This window comes from Arvicanthis niloticus, chromosome 6, assembly GCF_011762505.2.
Source record: "Arvicanthis niloticus isolate mArvNil1 chromosome 6, mArvNil1.pat.X, whole genome shotgun sequence".
Taxonomy (NCBI): Eukaryota; Metazoa; Chordata; class Mammalia; order Rodentia; family Muridae; genus Arvicanthis; species Arvicanthis niloticus.
Genome location: NC_047663.1, coordinates 34,870,409 through 34,892,545, shown reverse-complemented (window position 1 = coordinate 34,892,545; position 22,137 = coordinate 34,870,409). Strand labels below are relative to the sequence as shown.

The following is a 22,137-nucleotide window of genomic DNA, read 5'->3' as shown; positions in this document are numbered from 1 at the left end:
TGCTTCCCTTTGCTCATATGCTTGATCAGCTGCTGCATACCTGCAATGCTAAGGCATCTGTGTTTACACACACAGCCCTGGAACATATCATGCCCAATTAGTGCAGGCTGGAGCGCCCTCTCTGTGAAACTTGTTATCTTGTACCATGGAAACCACCCACATTCGTTTGCTTCAAAATCATAGTTGTGAGGAAGAAGAGGAAAGACTGTATGAAGAAGTGAGCAGAAGCTGCTCTGCATGGAGTACTTTTTCAAAATAACACAGAATAATAGAAAATGTCTAGCACAAAGCCAGTTGTACTCAGGTTTTCTAAAATACTGTAGATAAACACACACAGTTCTGCATGATAATGTCTCTTTCACACATCACTTCTGGTCACATTGGATTCCTACTGCCATAAATAGCAGAATGTCTAAACTTGTTAACCAATCTTGAGCCCCGTCAGATGCCCCAGGGTCGTGGTTTGCCTGGCAGCTTTGCATCGGCCTCAGTCTAAGCCTCAGCATCCCGTCCTTTCTCAAAGGCCAGCTGCCAGCATTGCTCTCCTACCTTCTGCTGTGTCTTAAGTTCACATTTCGTCTGCCAAATAGTTGGCTGCTCGATTCAATTTCAGCTCAGGTGTTTGGATCTTAGATCTGTCTATGATGTGTGAGTGAGTCACTCGGGTTTCACTGGCTACTAAGCTCCCTGTAGGCAGCAGTAGCTAAGGACTTCATTTGTGTCTTTACATTTGTTTTCTTGGGAGTCTGGGTTCTGTCATGCACTCCTGAACAAATCTTTTCTTAGGGGGATGTTTTTGTTTGCTTACTTGCTTTAAGTTTTTGGTCTTTCTCTTTCCTTAAAATTGACACAGTGTCATGTAACCTAGGTTGAGCTGAGTTTTGCGGGGTAGCTGAGGCTGAGGGACTGCCTCATTCTGTCCCACCTTCACACTTGTGTCAGACAGAGATATGACACAGACATATCTGTACTTTGGAAAACATCTCTTTAACAAAAGCACCACATATAAATGTCCAGAGAACAATGGTAACACTCAGAAATGATGAAACCAATATCTACTTCCAGACACCAACACTAGTATGTCTTACATTTTAAGCAAAGCAATTTATAGTGTCACTGAAGATTAACTAAACAGAATCTGGGTTAAAGTATACTCAAGTTCAACAACTTGAACATATAACATCGAAAAAACAGCAGGCAGCAGAGTCTTTGCTGCATTAGTGGTGAGCTTTCAGCTAACTTGTGCAACATCTCTAGGTTTGACTCCCAGCACTACACAAATTTTCTTTTAAAATAGTGTAGTTTTTAAAGGAAAAACTTTATGATTTATAATTCATTTAAATAATAAACATAAAGAAGGAAACAAACAGCACTATCATAGACAACACCCTCATATCTGTACATCTGTGGCTTGGTTTTGTTTGGGTGGGGGTGTTTGGTAGAACTTAGGGCATGTGGGACAAACATTCCACACCTGCGTGCGTGTGTGCATGTGTGTGCATGCATGCTTGTGTGCATTCGAACACATGCTTTGGTTTCTGACACAGGGCCTTGCCTTGTAGCAGGTGTCCTGTCTCAGCCTCTAGAATCCTGGATTGCAGGTGTATACCACCACGCCTGGCCCTATTGTTTTATTTGTTTTGTTGGGTTTGGTTGGTTGGTTTTTTTTTTTTTTTTCCGAGACAGGGTTTCTCTGTGTAGCTCTGGCTGTCCTGGAACTCACTCTGTAGACCAGGCTGGTCTCAAACTCAGAGACTCACCTGCTTCTTCCTCCCAAGTGCTGAGATTAAAGGCATGTGCCACCACCTCCCAGCCCATATTTTTAAAGTAAGGATCATAGTATACATAAAATTGAATGGCCCTGCTTTATGTCATTAGCATTTATGCGTGTCCCTAAGTATTATTCAGACACATCAGACTAGATTGAGACACATCTCCCATAATTTTTAGATCATTTCTGATTTATTTTTTACGAATAATGCTAAAATACTTTTGTCAGACACATATTTAAGACTTTGCTGTATTTCTGTTGTGGTGAAAAATTTTAAATGAGGTTACCAGATTAAAAAGTACAAGAATTTGCAAAGCTCTAAATAATCACTGCTAAGTAACCTTCGAAGCCTGCTTTGGTGCGTCAAGGCAATTCTGAGCTAAGCCTTCCATCTGCATTCCAAACTTGGAGACAAATTGAAAACCATCCAGGTTAACATCCAGAACTAAGCCTTCAAATCTGAGTATAGTCTTGAAGTAGCCGAAGTTTAATGGGGACTGTTTAGGAGGCAGCCCTTGGGGTACATTTGCGTGGACACAGCCGTGGAAGCAGACACCAGGTGTTATCTCTCTGAGCCCCACTGCTCTTTAGCCCTTGACAGTGGCTGAAATTGAAAGTTAGCTGCTGCTCAGTGAAGGAAGTACGATGCTGTATATAAATTACTACACTGCCATTTTGAAGTTGTGGACTTAACAGAGGAAAGAAAAGGTGAGTGACAGGCAGGGGAAACAAACCTCCTTTGTTTGCATTATTGTAATGTATCTAATAGAAAAGGAGAAGACAGCAAGAAAATGGTTATTAAGCTGACAAGACTCATACGGATCCAGTCTGTCAGTCACAGAGATGTGTGGAGTGTAATTCCAACTACTTTCTATCTCAGAGACCCAGATTTTAGAAAGAAAATCACATGAAATCAAATTGTCTCAGCCTTAAATGTATTCCTTTATGTTGTGGTTTTTGTTGCTTCAGCAATGTGGTGTCTGAGAACTCAATAAGTCACCTGACTTTACTACAGAAGAATTCTCCTTTTAAAAATGTGCTATTTTGATATAATGATTTTCTTTGGTTGCTAATAAAATAGCTTTAGAAGCTTCGAGAAAAACTGGTAACTTCCCTGCTTTCCTGGATAGGAACTGGCTGTCCACAAGAGATTTTTACTCCTCCAGTTTTGAACCATGTGAACCATAACATAATGTTCCCAATTTGGAATGATTTGAACTTATTCAAAATAATAAAACCAGTTCTGTGTTTTAATGCAGCCAGCCTCCCTCTGTCCTATGGGCGACAGGTAGGACCCGGTCCTTCCTGGCAGGAGCAGGTCTCACCAGCTCTGAGGGTCCCTTACCTCTAGGTTGAAGAGCATGTTAAAGTCAGGAATGCAGACGTGTTTGTCCTCCATCTTCCTCCGCATGTTCTTGATGGCATGGATTGACGTCTCATAATAAATCTGAGGCCTCCTGCGCAGAGGGAAGTCCTTCACCCAACTGCAGCAAATTTCGTGTAGTTTGCTGAAGACAGAACGGGCCAGTTTCACTGTCTCAATTTCTGTGAAGGAAGCAGAGACCCCAGTAAAGAGTCATGTAACACCTCCCCATTCCCCTTCCTAGTTGGGCAGAAGTGGATCACCCCAGTCACATCCTGCTCAACTCAAGGGAAAGACACCCTACCTAGCAGAGACCCATCACTGCCACCAAGATCACCCTCTGTGCAGAAGCAAGCCTCTGGCCAGGCCAGGCTGGTCCACAGCCCCCTGCCCTCTAGCTCAGAGCAGCCTTCACTGTGGACAGCTGCTAGGGCTATCACATGGAGAGCCAAGCCTTCTAGGCTCAGAATGACTGAAAGGTGAGCACTGGCTGCATTATCCAGCCATTCAGAACAGGGAAGGTATGTGAAAACTCCTGGCACTCTCCTCCTGACCTCTTGTGTGTCTTCTGTCCACTATAACGAATTGACTACTTGTAATGAATTCCAGTTCCATCATTTAGAATTGAGTTATATATTTTCTTTGATATATTTATCAATTCAACTTTTAGGCAGTAGTTTAGTCAATAGAGTGACTGATAGGTTAAATGTTTATTTGGGGCAGGCAACCTGAATACACTGTGTATACTACTTTGATTTTTAAAAATTTATTATTATTGTGGTGGTGGTGGCTGTTATTGTTATTATTATCATTAAAAACAAGGTCTCACCAGGCAGTGGTGGCACACGCCTTTAATCCCAGCACTTAGGAGGCAGAGGCAGGTGGATTTCTGAGTTCAAGGCCAGCCTGGTCTACAGAGTGAGTTCCAGGACAGCCAGAGCTACACAGAGAAACCCTGTCTCAAAAAACCAAACCAAACCAAAATAAAACAACAACAACAAAAAAAAAACCAAGGTCTCACAATGTAGCTCTGGAACATATTTCTGCCTTTTTTTTTTTTTTGGTTTTTAGAAGCAAGGTTTCTCTGTGTAGCCTTGGCTGCCCTGGAACTCACTCAGTAGACCAGGCTGACCTTTAACTCAGAGATTCACTGTCTCTGCCTCCAGAGTGCTGGGATTAAAGGCGTGTGTGGTACCAAGACCAGCCTTATTTTTTGTTTGTTTGTTTGCTTGCTTGCTTGCTTGCTTGTTTATTTTTAAATCAGACGCTTGCTGTTTAGCTCAAGTTGGCCTGAGCCTTGAATTTTCAGCCAAGCTTCCCCAGTGCTGGGGTTGTAGACACGCACCAGCACATCGCCTGGCTCATGTCCCCTTCACTCTACCGTTGCCTCAGTTCACATTTGGCTTCTGAAGCACACTGTATCCCTTGGCACAAGACCGTGTGTATTGAAGAGACTACGTCTAACATTTCTAACCATCTAGTCAAGCTGTCTTCCACTCAGTTTGTAACTACTCAAATAACCAAAAGGTTAGGTTTTCAGTACTTTAGATGTTCCTCCTATATCTCATTTAAAAAAAAATACTCCTAAAAGTTGCTTTACTAAATCAGACACAGCTTGACAGCCTGAGGAAGTATGTGGCAGACGGGCGGGCAATGGCTGCAGATGCTTCCTGTAGCCTAGAACAGAAACCCAAGGAAGAGAGCCTGTGTTCCTCAGCAGCAGGGAACCCGGACTCCCATTGCTTTACTTCTAATCTCGCTTTATCCTTGAATCTGTGACTCCGTTTCTGTCCTTATGCATAATTCTCACATTAATTTTCCTTCTGTTTTGTAGTACTGAGGCTAGAACTCAGGGCTCTGAACATCCAGACACACGCTGTACACATGCTCTATCTTTTTGAGACAGAATCCCTCTGTAGAGCTCAGGCTGGCCTAGAAATCAGGATCCTCTGGCTGTAGCCCCGCAAGTGCTGGAGTTAGAGTTTCCCTGGGTACAAATAATCACATCCAGCACAAACTGCCCCACCCTTTCTGAGACAGGATCTCGCTCTGTTCCCAGACTGACCTGGTCTCAAATTCATTCTCCCTCAGCTGACTCAGTACTGGGATTAGAGGTGTGAGCCCCTACATCCAACTCAGAACTCTTAAAATCTTTATATTCAGAAAGTCTCAAAGATTTTATTTCTGGTGTTTATTATTAATATGCAGTCTTATTTATGTCTTGAACATTGTAATGTGTTTGTTTGTTTGTTTGTTTTGAGACAGCATCTCACAGCACAGGCTGCTCCCAATCTCTCCAGTGCTGTGATCTATGTGTATGTACTACCACACGCAGCCGCCCCTTCTCAGTTTTATATAACTGAAAAGCAAGGGTGTATTTGAAAGAGAAATAAAGTTCAAAGAGCAAATACTCCCTGGGGAGTTATATACACAAACAAGCCATAAACAACCAAATATTTTTATTGCTTTAAGCAACTCCAAATGTTTGCTCTTCTTAAGTACTAGAACTTATAGATCTGGCAGCAGGAGATACCCCACCCCCATGCAGACTTGACACGACTGTGTCCTTAGTTGACACAGTCACAAAAGAGAGCTACACAGCAAATGCATGCAGAAACTCCAGGGAGAATGGGGGAAATATTACGACGTGTTCCCAGATTCCCAGCCAATGATATAAGCTCTTCTGTCATTCTGTGGTTCACGTATCTCTGTCATTATATACACTACTCTGTCCTGTAAGGGAGCTAATAAGACTTAAATGTTAAGGCCTGGAGAAATGGCTCAGTAGTTAAGAGCACTGGTTGCTCTTGCAGAGAACTCAAGTTCCGTTCCCAGCACCAACATGGCAGCCTCTGCCTTCTGAGTGTTGGGATTAAAGGCATGCAACCAGTTCCTGCTAAAAAGAGGCTTTAAGTGTCCTTTCAGTGGGACCTCTCTGCCTGTGCTGTAAGCAGTGTGCATCTCCCTCTGCACTGTGTAGGCCAACAGTGTCCCTGTAGAGACTCTACCGTGTGCAGTTCACACCTACTGATTGTGTGAAATAGATAAGGGATTGGCAGATAGTTGAGACCTCAATAGCATGCAGGTGTTTCGAAGTGATCTCCTAAAAAAATTTCAAACATCGTGATCAATGACATCTATTTTTTAAAATCAACTTTACTTTTATCATCTTGTAGGGTTCAGATAATTCTCCAGAGCCAGCATTCAGGGCAGCACACAGCCCTGAGACAGTCTCCAGCAGGAGTGCTATAGAACAGTAATATAGAAATAATAGCCACTTGAGATGGAAAAATAAAACAAAATAAGGGGCGGGCGTGAGAAAGTGAGAACCATCCAAGCAGCAGCCCACCCCCTCACAGCTGTAAATTGCTCGTCAGTCGCTAATGTCACTGTGTCAAGCTGCAGTTGGATCAGCCGTCACCCCGCTGCAGTGAAGCAGAACTGAAACTCTCATCTTCTCATTACGAGGGTTTCACTTTATGCATCAGCATCAGGGGAAAGACAGTGCTTGTAGAAGGATTCTATTCAGCTTGGCTCTGGGACAATGTGGTTCTAGATGAATCCGTTATTCTCAGTAGGAACAAGCAGTAACTCCCTCCTTGACAATTTTTCTGTCACAGTCCAGAGAGAGACAGGAAGAACGGGAATGCCACAGAGTCTCTGGGCTGGCTTTCTATTTATAAAAAACGCTCTGTTCCTTACGTACCATGTTGATAGGCAAGTGCTTAGAATAGAACAGGAGGGCTAAGCGTGGTAGCACATGCTGTGATCCAGGCCCCGGGATACTGCAGCAGGGTAGTGAGTTGAAGGCCAGCCTGAGGCTACAAAGTTGAGACCCTGTCTCAGAGCTAATAAATATCAATAAAATAACACCCTCAAATTTTTGTAGTAGTACCGAGGCTCCAGTGACCTTCCCACCACAGCCTCCTAAGTAGCTGAGACTGCAGGTACACACTACGGAGTTCAACTCCATTGTATGCTTGCTCCTTAAATACCAATGTCAATTTCCTGTTTCTAGTACTTTCCATGTGCTAGTTTACCACACACACACATATGCATAATTTTATAAAAATAATTTGTTTAATCATTTTTAAATATATGTTTATATATTTGTGTGTGCTTGGATTTTTTTTCTTGTCTCTTTTCATTGATTTTTAAGAAAAAATTCCTTAATACCACTGTCTAGTCACTAGTGGTATAGGTAGTTGGGTTTATATGCTATAGATGATTTCTGTAGCTAGCTGTCATGAGAAAATTTTAGTATGTTTAATTAAACAAATAATGGAGAAAGGTGCTCACCCACAGTCCCTTCTGTGCCATCCGTTTCCTTTGGGATACAGTGAGCAGAAAGGTCACTCTGGAGGACTTCATCTGATGTGGCTCTGGCTAAAGCGGCAGCCAGAAAGGAAGGGCAGTTACTGAAAGAGAAGCAAGCACAAGGCTATCCTCAGTAAGAACTCGGACGCGATGCCTAAGGTCCCACAACACATGCCATACAGTCTTACCCCAGAATTGTCCCTTACTGTCCAGTGAATGACTGGGCACATGTTATTTGATAGACCCCCTGCTAGGTGTGGAATAAAAAAATATTGGTGAATATCTCAGGGCTAGTCCCTGACCAGATTTACCATCCAGCTGGGTAGACAGGTGGTTAGGCAAGTAAACTAACAGGATGCAACCTGAAAGTCAGATAAGCTTCGTGAAGAAAACAATACAGTGACCCCTGTAGTGATACCTACCTAGGTTAGGTGGCCAGTCATGCCATACCCTTACATATGAAAAAGATAGCGTTATAAGGACGTGGAAAGGCAGGATGAAATACTTCAGAGTAGCATGTGCACAGGCCTTTATGTGAACTTGTGAGAAGTCACAAATTTTTGAGCAAGGAAAATGGTATGGTGAGATAGGAGCTAAAATATTCCCTTGATTTGCTGGGCACAGGAAATTAGAATGTAGCAAGAATGAAAGATGGGCAGTGACGGACACTGAAAATCCTCAGAAAGGAGGAGAAGAAGGGGAGGGGGAGGGAAGGGGGCAAGGACAGGAATAAGAGTGTGAGAAAGGTGGGCACAGAGGAGGGGCGTGAGAAAGAACAGGAACACTTGTGGGGGTATACTTTGGAGAAAGATGCTGCAGAACTTGCTGACAGTTGGGCCAACATGAGTGAACAGGTGAAGAACTGAGAGGAAGTCCTGGGTTCATCTGAGCAGCTATGGGCTGGCGGGAACAGGACAAGAGGTTTGAAGACATGGGCTAATGCAAAAACCAAGAGTTCATTTTAGCATGTTAAGCTAGAAATGATGATGAGATATTTTATAAGGGTATAAAATTAATAGCTGGACATTTCAGAGTGGCACTCAGCTTTGAAAACTACAATAGAATTCAGATAGAGAATCTGAGAATCACAAGCATACAGGTATTCTTTAAAACTATAGGAATAGCAGTGAACACAGGGAGGATTAGGAGACAGATGCTCTACTGTAGCGTAGACATTGTTCTATATGCTGTGGAATGTGAGGCAGAGAGTATTTGTGTTGTTAGTGCCTAGGTTTTCAGGTTAAGTGCAACTGTAGACAAGAAGCTTTGATCATGGGGTCTCACTAGCACATACAGAGAGGTCTTGACTCAAGCCTGAGCCTGATGCCATCGTGGGGGGAGTCTTAGCGAGGCGCAAAGGGAGAGAAAAGGAGGAGTGTAGCATGTGTGGATGCTGTGAATGGTGACCAGAAGGCCGTGGCAGACTGTTTTCTATAGCAGGCCACAGAGGTGTTTCTGGTCCCATGTTTTGTTTTCTCTAACTCAGGGCCTCAGGCCTGCTAGCCAAGTGCTTTCCCATGGAGTTCCAGCCCCAGGTCCCATGCTATTTTAGAACCTTGTCATTTCACATAAAGACTGCTACTTTCTCTTTGCATGTGGTAAGACTTGAGAACGTGTTTTTTAAGGCCAAAGTAGGCTCCCTTGGCTGTCCTAGCTTTTTGCTTTCTTCCTCTCTCCCTCTCTAGACTGCTTGTTCTTGGGACCCAGCAGCCATACTGTGGTGAAGTCCAAACCAGCCAACTTGGAGAGACGGCATGTGCAGGGTCACACGGATATGAGCTGAGGCCTCTGGCCCCAGCTAACAGCCACCATCAGCTGCCTGACGTGTAAGTGCACAGGGCTTCAGACAACACCAGTCCTCAGCCTGAGGCTCCCAGTTCCATGGAACAGAAATGGGAACTCGATGTACCAGTCTGAAATCCTGACGAAAAGAAACTATAGTATAATAAATGACTTTATTATGCCACTATGTTTTGTCATAATTTGTACGACAGCCACTGTAACTGAAACCTAGTATTTTAAAGCTTGCTAGAAGACAGGAACCTACAGAGACTAGAAAGAGCCAAGCTAGTAACACGACTTTAATCCCAGCACTCCAGAGGCAGAGGCAGGCTATCTGTGAGTTGGACCAGCCTGGCCTACAAAGTAAGTTCCAGACCATCCAGGGTTACACAGTGAGCCCCTGTCTGAACCCCGCCACACACACACACACACACACACACACACACACACACACACACACACACACACACATACACAGAGACTGGAGAGCTAGAGAAAACACTAAGAGGAGTCAGGAGAGTTGAGTGTTTGAAGGAGGGCTTGGGTGAGCTTAGCAGTCCTGCTGAGAGGTCAAAGGAGCTGAAGAAAAGGAATAGTGAATCTAATAGAGTGTAAACAATGTCAGTGGGGGGAATGGGGGGGGGGAGGCTGAGATAACTTAGCAGGAGGGAAAACATCTCTAAAATGATATGGGCAGTGGGGGGGGGTGATCTCCATGTATAAAACCACCAATTTAGAATTCAGCACAAGGGGCTGCTGCATGGTAGAATGCCTGCTTAGTATACACAGGTCCTGAGTTCAATCCCTACTTCCCCTCTCCCACTAAAAAAGGAAGGACATGACAGCAAGCAATAGAGTGACATTGAACACTGGGCCTACATACTGCTAAGTGGCAATACAGAACAGTTTAGGGCAGTGCCCTGAAACTCAACTGTATACATGTTCTGTGGCTCACCAACCGTGTCCTTGGTGTATCCCTTAGCAGTGAAGGCACACTGCACATGCAGGCCCGCATGTGCACCACAGCAAAAAGGAAATGCTGCAGATGCAGATGAAATTTCCCTTTTAATACTGGGGTGCTTTCTCAGAATGTATATCTGTGTCTTGTATGTGTGCCTGGGGTCTGTGGAGGCCAGAAGAGGGTACCAGTCCCCTAGAACTGGAGTTGCAGATGGTTGTGAGCCACTGTGTGGGTACTGGGAATCAAACCCAGATGCTTTTACACCGCTGAGCCATCTCCAGAACCCCTCCCTGAGTAGAGTATCTTTTAGCCATTAAAAGGAACAAAGTACTTATACCTGCAACCCTGTAGATGAACTTTGAAAATATGGTAATATGAATAGTATGTAACAGTATGTGTAAAGAAACAAGTGGGACTTGAGGGGTGGAATCCAATTTGTACGTGAAAATGCCAGCCTTGGACAGGATAAAGTATACTGTCTTAGATGGGGAAAACGGGGAGGGAGGAGGGCAAGCACTTAGCGTAAGTGCAGGTAGATGCTTCTGTTTGCTGTTAGGGAAGTAAGGACAATCCCATCTAACTGTGTTTACCCTTGCAAGGGGTGTGCTGAGGCATGCATGCCTTGGGCCAGGCACTACTGTACTGATCAAGATGTACATATACATATGATTCTATGTATTTCCATGAACAGGAAGCATAAACCCTACCTTCCTAGAGTAGTTCTTATTCGAAAGGTCAGGTAAGACCAAGGACCTGTTTCAGAAACATGAAGTCACACTGCTTACCTGCAGACCTCTAGAGGGGAAAATAACATTTACATTACCTTTCTCATCCCTTAGACCTCTTTATCTTTGTGTCTGTGTGTTCTCGTGTGTCCAGATGCATGGGGGTGCACATATACATGTCTTCGAAAGTGTGCTCTAAAGAGAGCTGTCCCACCCCCACTTTTGAGGCAGTTTCTTCCTTGGACTTGGGATCTGTGCTTTGGCCAGACTGGCTGGCTAGTGAACCCTGGGGCACTCTTGACTCTGGAGGCCCTGAGATTTCAGGCACATGACAACATGCCTGGCATCCATGGACATCCATGGACTGTGGAGACTAAACTCCAGCCCTCGTCGGCACTTTTTAAAATTGCAGGTCATAATCCTTAGTAAATAATGAAATCATTTGAGTTGTGGCCTGTTTATCTTTCTGTTTTAGCAACACTGGGCAACGACCCTAGGGCCTCTTACACGCTAAGTTCATGCTCTATCACCTGAACCACAAAAAAAAAAAAAAAATTACAACTACTCATTCATTCATTCATTCATTCATTCACTCATTCATCTAATCAGGGGGGTGGGGGCATTCAGGTGCCATGGTTTTCCTATAGAGGACAGAGAACAATCTGCAGGAGTTGATTCTATCTTTTACCATGTGGGTTCTGGGGCTAGAATCCAGGTTGTCAAGCTTGGTTGCAAGCACCTTTAACCCCTAGGCCAGTGACTCTCCACCTGTGGGTCATGACCCCTTTGGAGGGTCACATATCAGATATTACATTATAATTCATAACAGTAGCAAAATAATTGTGAAGTAGCAGCAAAATAATTTTATGGTTGGGGTCAGCACGACATGAGGAACTGGATTAAAGAATCACAGTGTTAGGAAGGGTGAGAACCACTACTCCAGGCCATTTTGCTGACCTTAATTTTTATTTTGAGGTGCGGTCTCACTACGTTGCCCAAACAGGCCTCAAACGAGAGCCTTCTGAGCAGCTGGGATTTCGGGCTTGCACCACCACACCTGGTTGGTTTCCGTTCTCCTTTGCTCTGCTTGTCATTCTGAGGCGGCCTAGGCTCTACACGTGGTAGGCCAGCAGTCATTCCAGGGGTGGGGGAGGCTCACTTTTCGTAGCTCTTGCTCCTTACAGCTGTAAGATGAAGAACGGGACTTCTCCAGGTCCCAGTGACAGATACCTAGTATGACCTTGTCTCCTCCATTGCTGTCTAGGTTACCGGCCTTCTCTTGATGAGTCAGGAGTTCTGGTACTGACACGGCTTGTCTTCACATTTGTCCTGCTTTTACTCTGATCTAGTCAGTTCTTTTGTTTATTTTTAAAGCAGAATTTTTAAAACGATATGATAATTTCACAGTGATGTAGCTCCCTAGAAACCCACAAGAAAATGATATCTTTTGTGTAATTAAACTATCAGTCTAGGCTCATCAAAGGTAAGACTATGACAACTTGAGAGAACAAGGCACACAGTATTAATCTCATTAATGTGTCATTTGTAGTACATTTTTAGTTACAGTTAATGTACTTTTTAAACTTTTTGTCAGACAGAATGAAAATATTTTCAGTGAAGTAGGAAGGGAGGATTAGCTCTCTAAAGTAAGATCTCAGACATCACCTCTCAGTGCTCTCTGCACATCAGGACGTGGAAACACTGCATGAATCGTTTCTTAGGGTTTTGACTGAACTGAAAGAAACTGTTTCTGGGAAATGAGAATCACAAGTCTGTTTAACACAAGCACAAGCGCATCAGAGAATACTTGACACACCTCAAATACAAACTTATTAGTGCTTGTCGTTGTACGGGACTTACCAAGAGTGGCTACTGTGACAACACAGACTGCTTGCCTTCAGACTTTGCCCTAAGACGCTAAGATGATGTTGCAGTTTGGTAACGGTAGTAAGCAGAGTGATGGCAGAAAATATCCTCGGTTGAGGCACGGGGAGACCCGGACCTAGAACGCTGTTGTCTGGGCTGGAGAGATGACTCAGCAGTTAAGAGCACTGGCTGCTCTTCAGAGTACATGGGTCTGAGTCCCAGCACCCATAAGCATCTAGCAACCATCTAATCCCAGTTCCAGGGACTCTGGTGTCCTCTTCTGTATGCATCAGGCATGCTCACAACAAACATGCAGACAAACACATACACACATTCATAAGTAAAGAGATGCATGGGATCAGATGCTGCTGCACTGGAAACCCTGGTGTCACTTGACTTTAGCAGTGCCGGCCTTTGGGTTGTTTGGATCTTCTATAATCAAATTAATCTTGTTAGGGTCCTCAAACAATTTAAAAAAAAAAAAACACCTTACATGATATATATTATCAAGTATAGGTACAAGACAGAGACTTTCCATTCTTACTTCAAAGCAATTTAGATCCTGTGTGTAAAAAGAAATGTTTTCTACATAGCAGTTAACTTTGATCTCAAACAGCAAAGCACAGATTTTATATATTCATTTTAAGTCACATGCTGTGTACACATAGGCACTTTTTGAACAACACTGAAAAATCATTAGAGATCCACTTATGGTTACTCATAAGAAGTAAAACATTCTACTTTACTAAAGATATTAATGAATACATGAATATATACTTGAACTTTTATATATTTTTAGTTTTTCAGTGCTATACATTATAATGCCAGAAGCTCAGCCCTGTTAACATTGGAAACTGAGCTCTGTAAATAAAGCAAACATGGTGTTTGCTTTAAAGTAAATATTTTTCAAACACGTGCAAACCCCCAGAAAACTATGGTTCACAAACACCATCACTGTCCTGGCATGCTCACTTTGGGGAATAGCATTGTCTTCTGCTTCCAAGGATTTACTTGGAGAAGTCAATGTTGCTTCTTTAGTTCTACTTCCAAAAGTAGGACCAGGAGTGTTGCTCGCTGCTAGAAGACATGTTCAGACCATATAAGGGCTGGGTCTCCACCACCTCCAACTAGAAAGAAAACCCACCTGTCTCCAGACATGTCTGGAGACTTCCTCCCCACAACCTGTTTTTTTTTCAAAGACAGGGCCTCCTTATGTAGCTCCTGCTGACCTGGATCCCACTTTGTGGATCAGGCTGGCCTAGAATTCATACAGATCTACCTGCCTCGTGCTGGGATCAAAGGCAATGCTATCACAAACAATGTGGTTGGGAAAAAAATTACAGACTACAACCACATCCTAATGGCCTTCAGTAGTCAAGCACTCTTCCATGTTTATACATATTTGTTTTGCAGTATCTGAGGCAGACATACTAGATTGTCCAGATAACATTAGAGTCAAGGCTGAGGTGAGCCTGGCAATAGAATGCATGTGTGTCGTTCCAGGGCCCTCAGTTAACTCCTTCACACAGGGCGGAGAAGGAGAGGTTCAAGGAGCAGCTTGGAAAGCAAACGTTTAGTACTGAGCATGCTCGTTTCTTGTGACCTCTAGATACAGCAGATAGTTCATACACCCAGAAATCACTTTAAATTGTAAAAATGGATTTTTCTATGTTGCTAAGAAAATAAAAAACAAAAGCAGAGGTGGAGCTGGGTGTGTAGCATCTTTGTAGCACACACAAGGTTTGTGCTTGGTTTGAGGGGACGAGAGGGAGGATGAACAAATGAACTCAAGGTCAGTGAGTGGAGGTCCGGAAGCTCCGCCAGCTCCTTCCTGGAGTGCTGTTGAGCTGACTCACTAGCGAGCAGGAGCTAGGAGCTCATTCCAGAGGGGACCTCAGGAGAAGGAAAATGGAGAACTCCAAGCTCTTCTGGGCCAAAACTGCTACCTCTCTAATTCTATTCTAAGTAAGTATTGGGTTTTTGTCTCAAAGAGGGTCAAAGGCAGCTTTAGAGGTACAAACCCACTGTCCACACTGGCACATAACTGTACTCAGTGATGGGAAGCAGACAGTTGGATCCCTGGACTCTACACACAAGTTTAAGTCTAGTCTGAGTGACAAGACCCAAACCCAGAATAATATTTCTATGAGTGTATTCTGCTTTATGTATTAGGAAGATTTTTTGTAAAGATTTATTTATTTTATGTATATGAGTACCCTATAGCTATCTTCAGACACCCCAGAAGAGGGCATCAGATCCCATTAAAGTGGTTGTGAGCCACCATGTGGTTGCTGGGAATTGAATTCAGGACCTCTGGGAGAGCAGTCAGTGCTCTTAACCACTGAGCCATCTCTCCAGCCCATATAATTTTTTAAAGAAATCTTTTCTCTTTGTTTTCTTTTTCATTTGTTTGTCTTTTTGTTGGGGGTGGGTAGTTTGAGACAGAGTTTATGTGTGTAGCCCTGGGTGACCTGGGATTTACTTTGTAGACCAGGCTGGCCTTGAACTCATAGAGATCCTTCTGCTTCTGCCTTCTCAGTGCTTAACGGTTTAAAGGCACCACACCAATGAGAGCTTTCTATTTTAAACAACAGTCCATCCTCTTCCCTCTTAAAAATGTTTCCAGTGGTTTGTTACTCTGCCCACCCAATCTAGGCTGGTATGGGTCAGTCCAACAGGCAGTGGGGCTGAGTGATGGAGGCTGGCTGGCTCCGTGAGCACTGGATGCTCGCTCCTGGTATAAATAGATTAGCACACCACAGAAACAGTAACTGGGCTTCATCTTCAGACACCAGGGGTGGACCTCTCGACTCTGTCACTTGTTCACATCGTGCATATCAGGACAGTGTACATTTTAAGGCTGCAAACTGAATAAACTAAGTCAGGAAGCACTGATTACAATGCCAAACCTACACAAACCACCAAAGACATTATTAGAGAAATTAGAGGTTTAAAAGTACATCCTTCCTGACACTGGCAGTGTGGGCGTCCGCGCGCCACAGCACCCACAGCTGTGTTCAGCATGCTAAGGTAATACAAATTCTGGAAGGTGGGACGTTCCCATCAGTTCCATCTGAGAGAGACTTCACTGAGCAGCCTCTAGCCCACGGGCTCCCGACAGCACCGTCTCCTCAGCATGCCTCTGCCTGGGTCATGTCGAGAAACACTGATTCCTGACCACCCTGTCTCCATTAATCTGAAGGATTTTAAGTCTAAAATAGCACATTCAACGAAGACTAAGGAAGGCAAATCCTCTGCCTCACAGTATCCCTTTTCTTAGGGGACTGCATGGAGTCGCTGGGCTGGGCTTCTTCCCCTCTCGGCTGCTCTTTGTTTAACACGCTCTAGGAATGCCACCCAGAGTCCGATGGTGGTGCCCACACAGCACAGGTTCTTTCCTTCCCTTGTAGGGATCTAAATAATGCTTCCTGGTACCTCACTCCTGCGGCTCCAGGCTTGGGGTTCTTACAGCAGGAGTCTCCCTGGTGCGCCTATCCACTTAACCTCAACATCTATTTTTGCTCACACCAACCAGGTTGACATTCAAGGAAAACCTACAGACTCCCGGGTTTTCTGTGAGTACCAATTATCTGCTACAAGGTCACCCAAGACTAAACGGACAGTAGTACATGATCAGTACAAGATAACAGAATGAAGGTGGCCTAGCAAGAAACTGTCGCCTTTCTCCCCAAAGCAGGCTCAACAGATCAGCCCTTGCCAGGGTGTCCTCATCCGATCTTCCTCACGCTGGATCCCATGTGCTGTTTCCCTCAAGAAGGTGCCATTCTGCACCTTCTTCCCCAGGACACCTTTGTGCCCCGCCCCTATCCTCTTTGGAAAGCACTGCCCCTTGTGTTCTTCACTTGCTCTCAGAACCGCTCAACAGCTGCTGGCCAACGGGAATGCCCTGTGCATCCCCACTTAGACCGTTACCTTACCATCTGTATTAGTCTTTGGACGGAGTGTGGCGGTCAGGACGGTGAGGACAGTTGTGGGGTTGGTTTATGTGCAGCTGTGGAGATAAGGGGTGGGGAAGGACGCGCTTGCCACTGAAGTCTGTGAGCCTTTGGTTCCAAGCTCTTCTCTGTGAGCTGAAATCTTTGTCACTGCGTGCACTTTGGATGGGATTTAGAGAGTTGGTTAAACATAAATTCAAAACAACTGAGTAAGTTTGAGTTACTATCAAGACAACTAACTGTATGGAGTTCTTAGTACTTCCCTTTTTCTTCCTGCTCTGAATATTTCACTCAAGCCCAGGAAGGCCAGAGCCAGGCAACGGCTGCCACAGACTGCAGTCCTTCTCTCTAGTCTGGATGGCATGTGTGCATTCGCCAGAATTTAAATACCTCTGAGGAGGGAACACTGTACTTTTGATTTTAACAGTCTAGTTTACATGGAAGCTCTGTTCTTTCATCTGCCTGACTTTTAAGTCACAGCAGACCCTTAAGGGCACACTCAGAACAGAGGTCAGAGGAGGAACCTCAGCCACTGAAGACAAGTACAGTTTATCCTGGGCTTTGTTTCTTTCTTTTCATTGTTTGGTTTTTGGTGGGTGCAGGTGAGACGGTCTCTCTACATAGCCCTGGCTGTCCTGGAACTCACCATGTAGACCAGGCTGGCCTCTGTCTCACAGAGGTCTTCCTGCCCTGCCTCCAGAGTGCTGGGATTAAAGGTGTGCCACCATTCCTGGCAAGTTTATCTTATTTTAAGACCTCCCAAAGCTAAAGGAATTTTAAGTGATGAGTTAGTATCAAGCTACCTTCCCACTGACATTAATCAAATGAACATGGTGAAGAGAAGACCCCATACTATGCTTTTTCATCTGCTGACTGACTGAATATGCCTACCTTATCTATTATACATTAGAGTAACTTACTGAGACCAATGTACTTCCCTCTAAATACCTCGGCGTGCTTACCATGAACTAGACTTCAGTATTTGTTAACAGACTTTAGTGCCATCTATCTATTTTAGATTAACTTTAAAAATTAACTCTTAAAAAGGAAAATAATGAGAGGTTGGGAATATAGCATTTGTGTCTAACACGGGTAAGACACAGCACTTGGGGGGACTGAAATAATAAATAAATACATACTATATACATAATGAACATAACTTCTTTCCAACATCAAGTCATCCTGGAGCTGGGGCCACAGCTCAGTGACAAAGCAGCTGCCTGGCTTGCATAAGGCTGTAGCATCAGTCCCAGCAAAATCAAACCAAACACCACATACTTCTGGGAAACACAAATGCTCCTTGGCGGCTGAGGAGAAAGTTCTGTGCTGCCAAAGTGTTTGCTTTGCAAGCATGAAGACCTGAGCTTGAGCCCCATACTCCATGTCCAAAGCTGGGTGCAGCAATACCTGCCTGCAGCACACACATGTAATCTCATCCCTGCTGAGGCAGAGACAGGAGAATCCCTGGGCTCAGTGGTCAGCAGTGTGGCCCTATTGGTGAGCTCCAGGCCAATAAGAGACTCTGCCTCAAAGGAGGTGGATGGTAGTCCTGAGGATGTCGCCTGAGCTAATGTGTAATGTGTGCACCCAAACACACACACACATACACACCCCACCACCACCACACATTATGATGGGGAGGTGGGGTGTGCTTCTGCTTCTATGCCAAAGAATAACTGGGAATCTTTAGTGTTTCTGTCTATTGCAAGGCCATTGTATAAAAAAGTTGCTGCTCTCCTAAGTGACAGGACTGCCCTGGACTCCTCCTTCAGCCTCCTGAATACTCACGGCTTTATCCTTATATATACAGGACATGGTCAGTAAATTTGATATTTCTAAGTAGGAAGAAAAATACCCATCAGTAGCTGGTGGTATTTGTAATACTGCCTTGACAATCAATACCTTAATAACCTGGAGCTGAAAGCAAAAATACTTATCTGTAGGTCAAAAATAGATTCTAAAATGAGGGAAAATAGAGACTGCCAGGACAAGCTGGTTTGTACGGCCGCATCAGGGAAAATACAACCCAGACAAGAGACATCCAACAGCAGTGTGTGGACAGATGTCATAGAACTGAAACTTATATCATACTAACAACTTAGTGACTTCTCAGAATTTCTGAATATACAGTCTCTAGAGAATCTGAAACTGGCACAGCCAGTATGTGTATACAAAGATGTTACCTTAAAAAACCCCTCTAACTTATTTATGTGTTTATGTGCTGCAGTGTGTGTGTGTGTGTGTTGCAGTGTGTGTGTTGCAGTGTGTGTGTGTGTGTGTGTGTGTGTGTGTGTGTGTGTCCGTCCATGCCTGAGGAAGGCAGATGAGGGTTGGGGAGCCCCTGAAGCTGGAGTGGCAGGTGTCTGTGAGCTTCCCACATAGGTGCTGGGAACTCAGTCCTCCTAAAGAGCCCTCTCTCGCCCCAAAGATAGTTTTTGTGCTTTTTGGTTTTTGAGATAGGGTTTCACTGTGCCTGCAACTTGCTATGTAGACCATGCTGGCCCTCGACTCATAGAGATGCTCCCCATCTGCCCATCTGCCTCTCTCTCTGCCTGTCTCTCTCTCTCTCTCTCTCTCTCTCTCTCTCTCTCTCTCTCTCTCTCTCTCTCTCTCACTGCCTGCCTCTCTCTCTCTCTCTGTCTCTCTCTCTCTCTCTGCCTCTCTGCCTCTCTGCCTCTCTCTGCCTCCCAAATGCTGGGATTATAGGAGTGTGCCATTACTACCAGGCCCCAAAGATATTCTTAACATGACCTTTCCATAAAAGATGGCATTAAATTTTTTATACAAACATAGTCTTTTTACAGTTATATTCATGTGAGACCATGGGAATGACCCTAAAACAACTTCAGGAATTTCTATCTTATTTCCCTTCGTACAGTAAGTATTGGCTTACAAATAAAAACTTGGGCCCCTAATGTATTTTTTACCTATTTAAAAAATAAGCGTGAAAATTATTAATATGTGATGAGTTGTCTTCAGAGTTTAAATGTTGGTGCCCTGACCCACAGGACCTCCAAATGTGACTCTCTTTGAAACCAGGTCATTAAAAGTGTAACCGTGCAATGACATCATTCCTGTGGTTTAAATGTGATTTGTCCCCCATAGGCTGCTGTGTAGGAGATGCGGTTGCCAGGGCAGCAGTGTCATTGAGTCTTTCAAAGCTCTTGGGTCACTGAAGCATGTTCTGGAAAAAGATGGTGGCTCCTCCAGCCGTTCCCTACCCAGAGATGCCGCCACTCACCCCACACAGCCCTACTGTGATCCACCATGACGACCTCATGGGAAACTGAACCAATGCAGAGGCAGTGAGTTTAAACCTCCTCTCCTCATACAGTGGCGGCTTCCAGTCTGTCACTGCAGGAGAACTGCCTGACAGGCACTGAGGCAGGTCTCGCTCCAGCCCTGCCTTCCTTACCTTCAAGGGAATGTGAACAGGGATGAGATGGCCCATGGCTGTGACCCAGCACTGGAGCAGAGCTAACTGCGCATTTGAAGCCATCATGGGCGTCGCAGAGAGACCCTGTCAGAGCCGGGGAGAAAAATCTGAGTGCAGACACATAGAACAGTGTCCATGGAAGGACATCGAGAAACTACAGGCTAAGAAGAGAAGCTGCAGGAGCCGATACTGAAACCTTGAGCAGCTGTTTATTTAATAAGCTGTAAGGCCCTGGTGCTCTGTTACAGTGGAGTAGCAGCAACAGGATACTTCATGTTACAGTGTGCTATTCACCGAGCTCTGTGATTTTATTTGCAGACTAATTTCTCCCTCACCCATCCCCCCCAACACTCCTCTGACACTTCCTAGCCTGGGTTTCTCTGTATAGCCCTGGAACTAGGTCTGTAGACCAGGCTAGCCTTGAACTCACAGATTTACCTGCCTCTGCCTCCTAAGTGCTGGTATTAAAAACATGCTGCCGCCGCCGCCACCACCACCACCACCACCACCACCACCACCACCACCACCTGGCATCAGACTAATTTCTTTTGGGCCCTAACCTTTGCTAATTTAATAGAAGCTCTAGTTAAAAATCATTATGAAAATATGAACTGCCTACCGTAGTGTAAGTGCTGAGGGAACGTGTCTTTGGAGGCAGGGAAGATGGCTTGGTAGGCATGAGTACTTACTCTGTAAATCAAAGGTCTGATTCAAGTCCTCAGCATCCAGGAAAACTTCAGGATGTCTTTGTAAAGCATATGCCAGCCTCCTGCTCTAACCTCCATGAGTGTGTGCACCTGCACACTCACATGACACACACATGCACACGCACACACACACACACACACACACACGCACAGAACCTGTCTTTTTGTTAGTGTGCATGTGTTTGATACCTACATGCAGGATGTATATGGGTGCACACGTGCCTCACATTGCATGTGGAGGTCAAAGGACAGCTGGCCTCAGTCTCCTCTCTACCATGTGGGCGAGCGTCTTTACCCACTGAGCCATTTTACTCAGTGGTCTAATAATTAGACTGTATGTCTTAGTTTGCTTTCTACTGATTTGATAAAACACTAACCACCACCAACATGGGGAAGAAAGGATTTATTTCATCTTACAGCTCTAAGGCCGCATCCATCACAGAGGGGCAGGCACCTAGAGGCAGGAGCTGAAGCAGAGACATGGAGGAATGTTGCATACTGACATGCTCAGCTTGCATTTTTATACAACTTGGGGCCACCTACCCACCTACCCACCTGCCCACCTACCCACCTTCCCACCTGCCCAGCTACCCACCTACCCACCTGCCTGCCTGCCTGCCCACCTACCCACCTACCCACCTACCCACCTGCCCGCCTGCCTGCCTGCCTGCCCACCTACCCACCTGCCCACCTACCCACCTGCCCACCTACCCAGCTACCCGCCTGCCTGCCTGCCTGCCCACTTACCCACCTACCCGCCTGCCCACCTACCCACCTGCCCGTCTGCCCACCTACCCACCTGCCTGCCCAGCTGCCCACAGTGGGCTGGGCCCTTCACATCAGTCATCAGACTTGCCTCTGACTTGCCTACAGGCCAGTCTTATAGAGCCTGTTTTTCAATTGAGGGTCTCTCTCCACATGACTATCTTGTGTCAAACTGACAAAAGGTTGACTTGTCATGGAAAATCTTGGTTGTCAACTTGACTGCATCTAGAATCAACTAAAACCTAAGCTTCTGTGCACTCCTGAGGAGGGTTTTCTTGATCAGATTTAAAACTGGAAGATCCGCACTAAACCTGATCCACAGCCTTTGGTGGCAGCCTGGAAAAGGACAGGATGAAGGAGGCTTTGCTCTTTAAGCCTGTTCGTCCTCACTCCCGCTGGCAGGTCCACCTACCCATGGCTGTGGCATCCCTTCACCTGAATCATCAGCTTCTTTGTGATTCCAACACAGACAGCAGGCCAGGAACCCA

The 22,137-nt window shown here is 45.0% G+C and overlaps 2 protein-coding genes across 5 annotated transcripts in view; one reads left to right on the top strand and one right to left on the bottom strand.

The window, feature by feature from the left end:
- Window positions 1-20,027, top strand: part of Trim37 (tripartite motif containing 37) — a 136,007-nt gene extending 115,980 nt beyond the window's left edge. For 2 of the 3 annotated variants that reach the window (XM_034505959.2, XM_076936083.1), the window contains one exon: window positions 19,847-20,027. In XM_034505959.2, coding sequence (XP_034361850.2) covers window positions 19,847-20,012 — 166 coding nt within the window. In that variant the 3' untranslated portion in view covers window positions 20,013-20,027. Of the gene's footprint in view, window positions 1-9,136; window positions 9,421-19,846 lie in introns of those variants that run through there. The other variant, XM_034505957.2, reaches the window with a different exon arrangement.
- The window catches only part of Ppm1e (protein phosphatase, Mg2+/Mn2+ dependent 1E), a 132,202-nt gene that overhangs the window by 13,399 nt on the left and 96,666 nt on the right, over window positions 1-22,137 (bottom strand). For both annotated transcript variants that reach the window (XM_034505961.2, XM_076936085.1), the window contains exons 2-3: window positions 7,434-7,552; window positions 3,117-3,316 (exon numbers count right to left, since the gene is read on the bottom strand). In XM_034505961.2, the coding sequence (XP_034361852.1) occupies window positions 3,117-3,316; window positions 7,434-7,552 (319 nt within the window). The remainder of the gene's footprint in view (window positions 1-3,116; window positions 3,317-7,433; window positions 7,553-22,137) is intronic.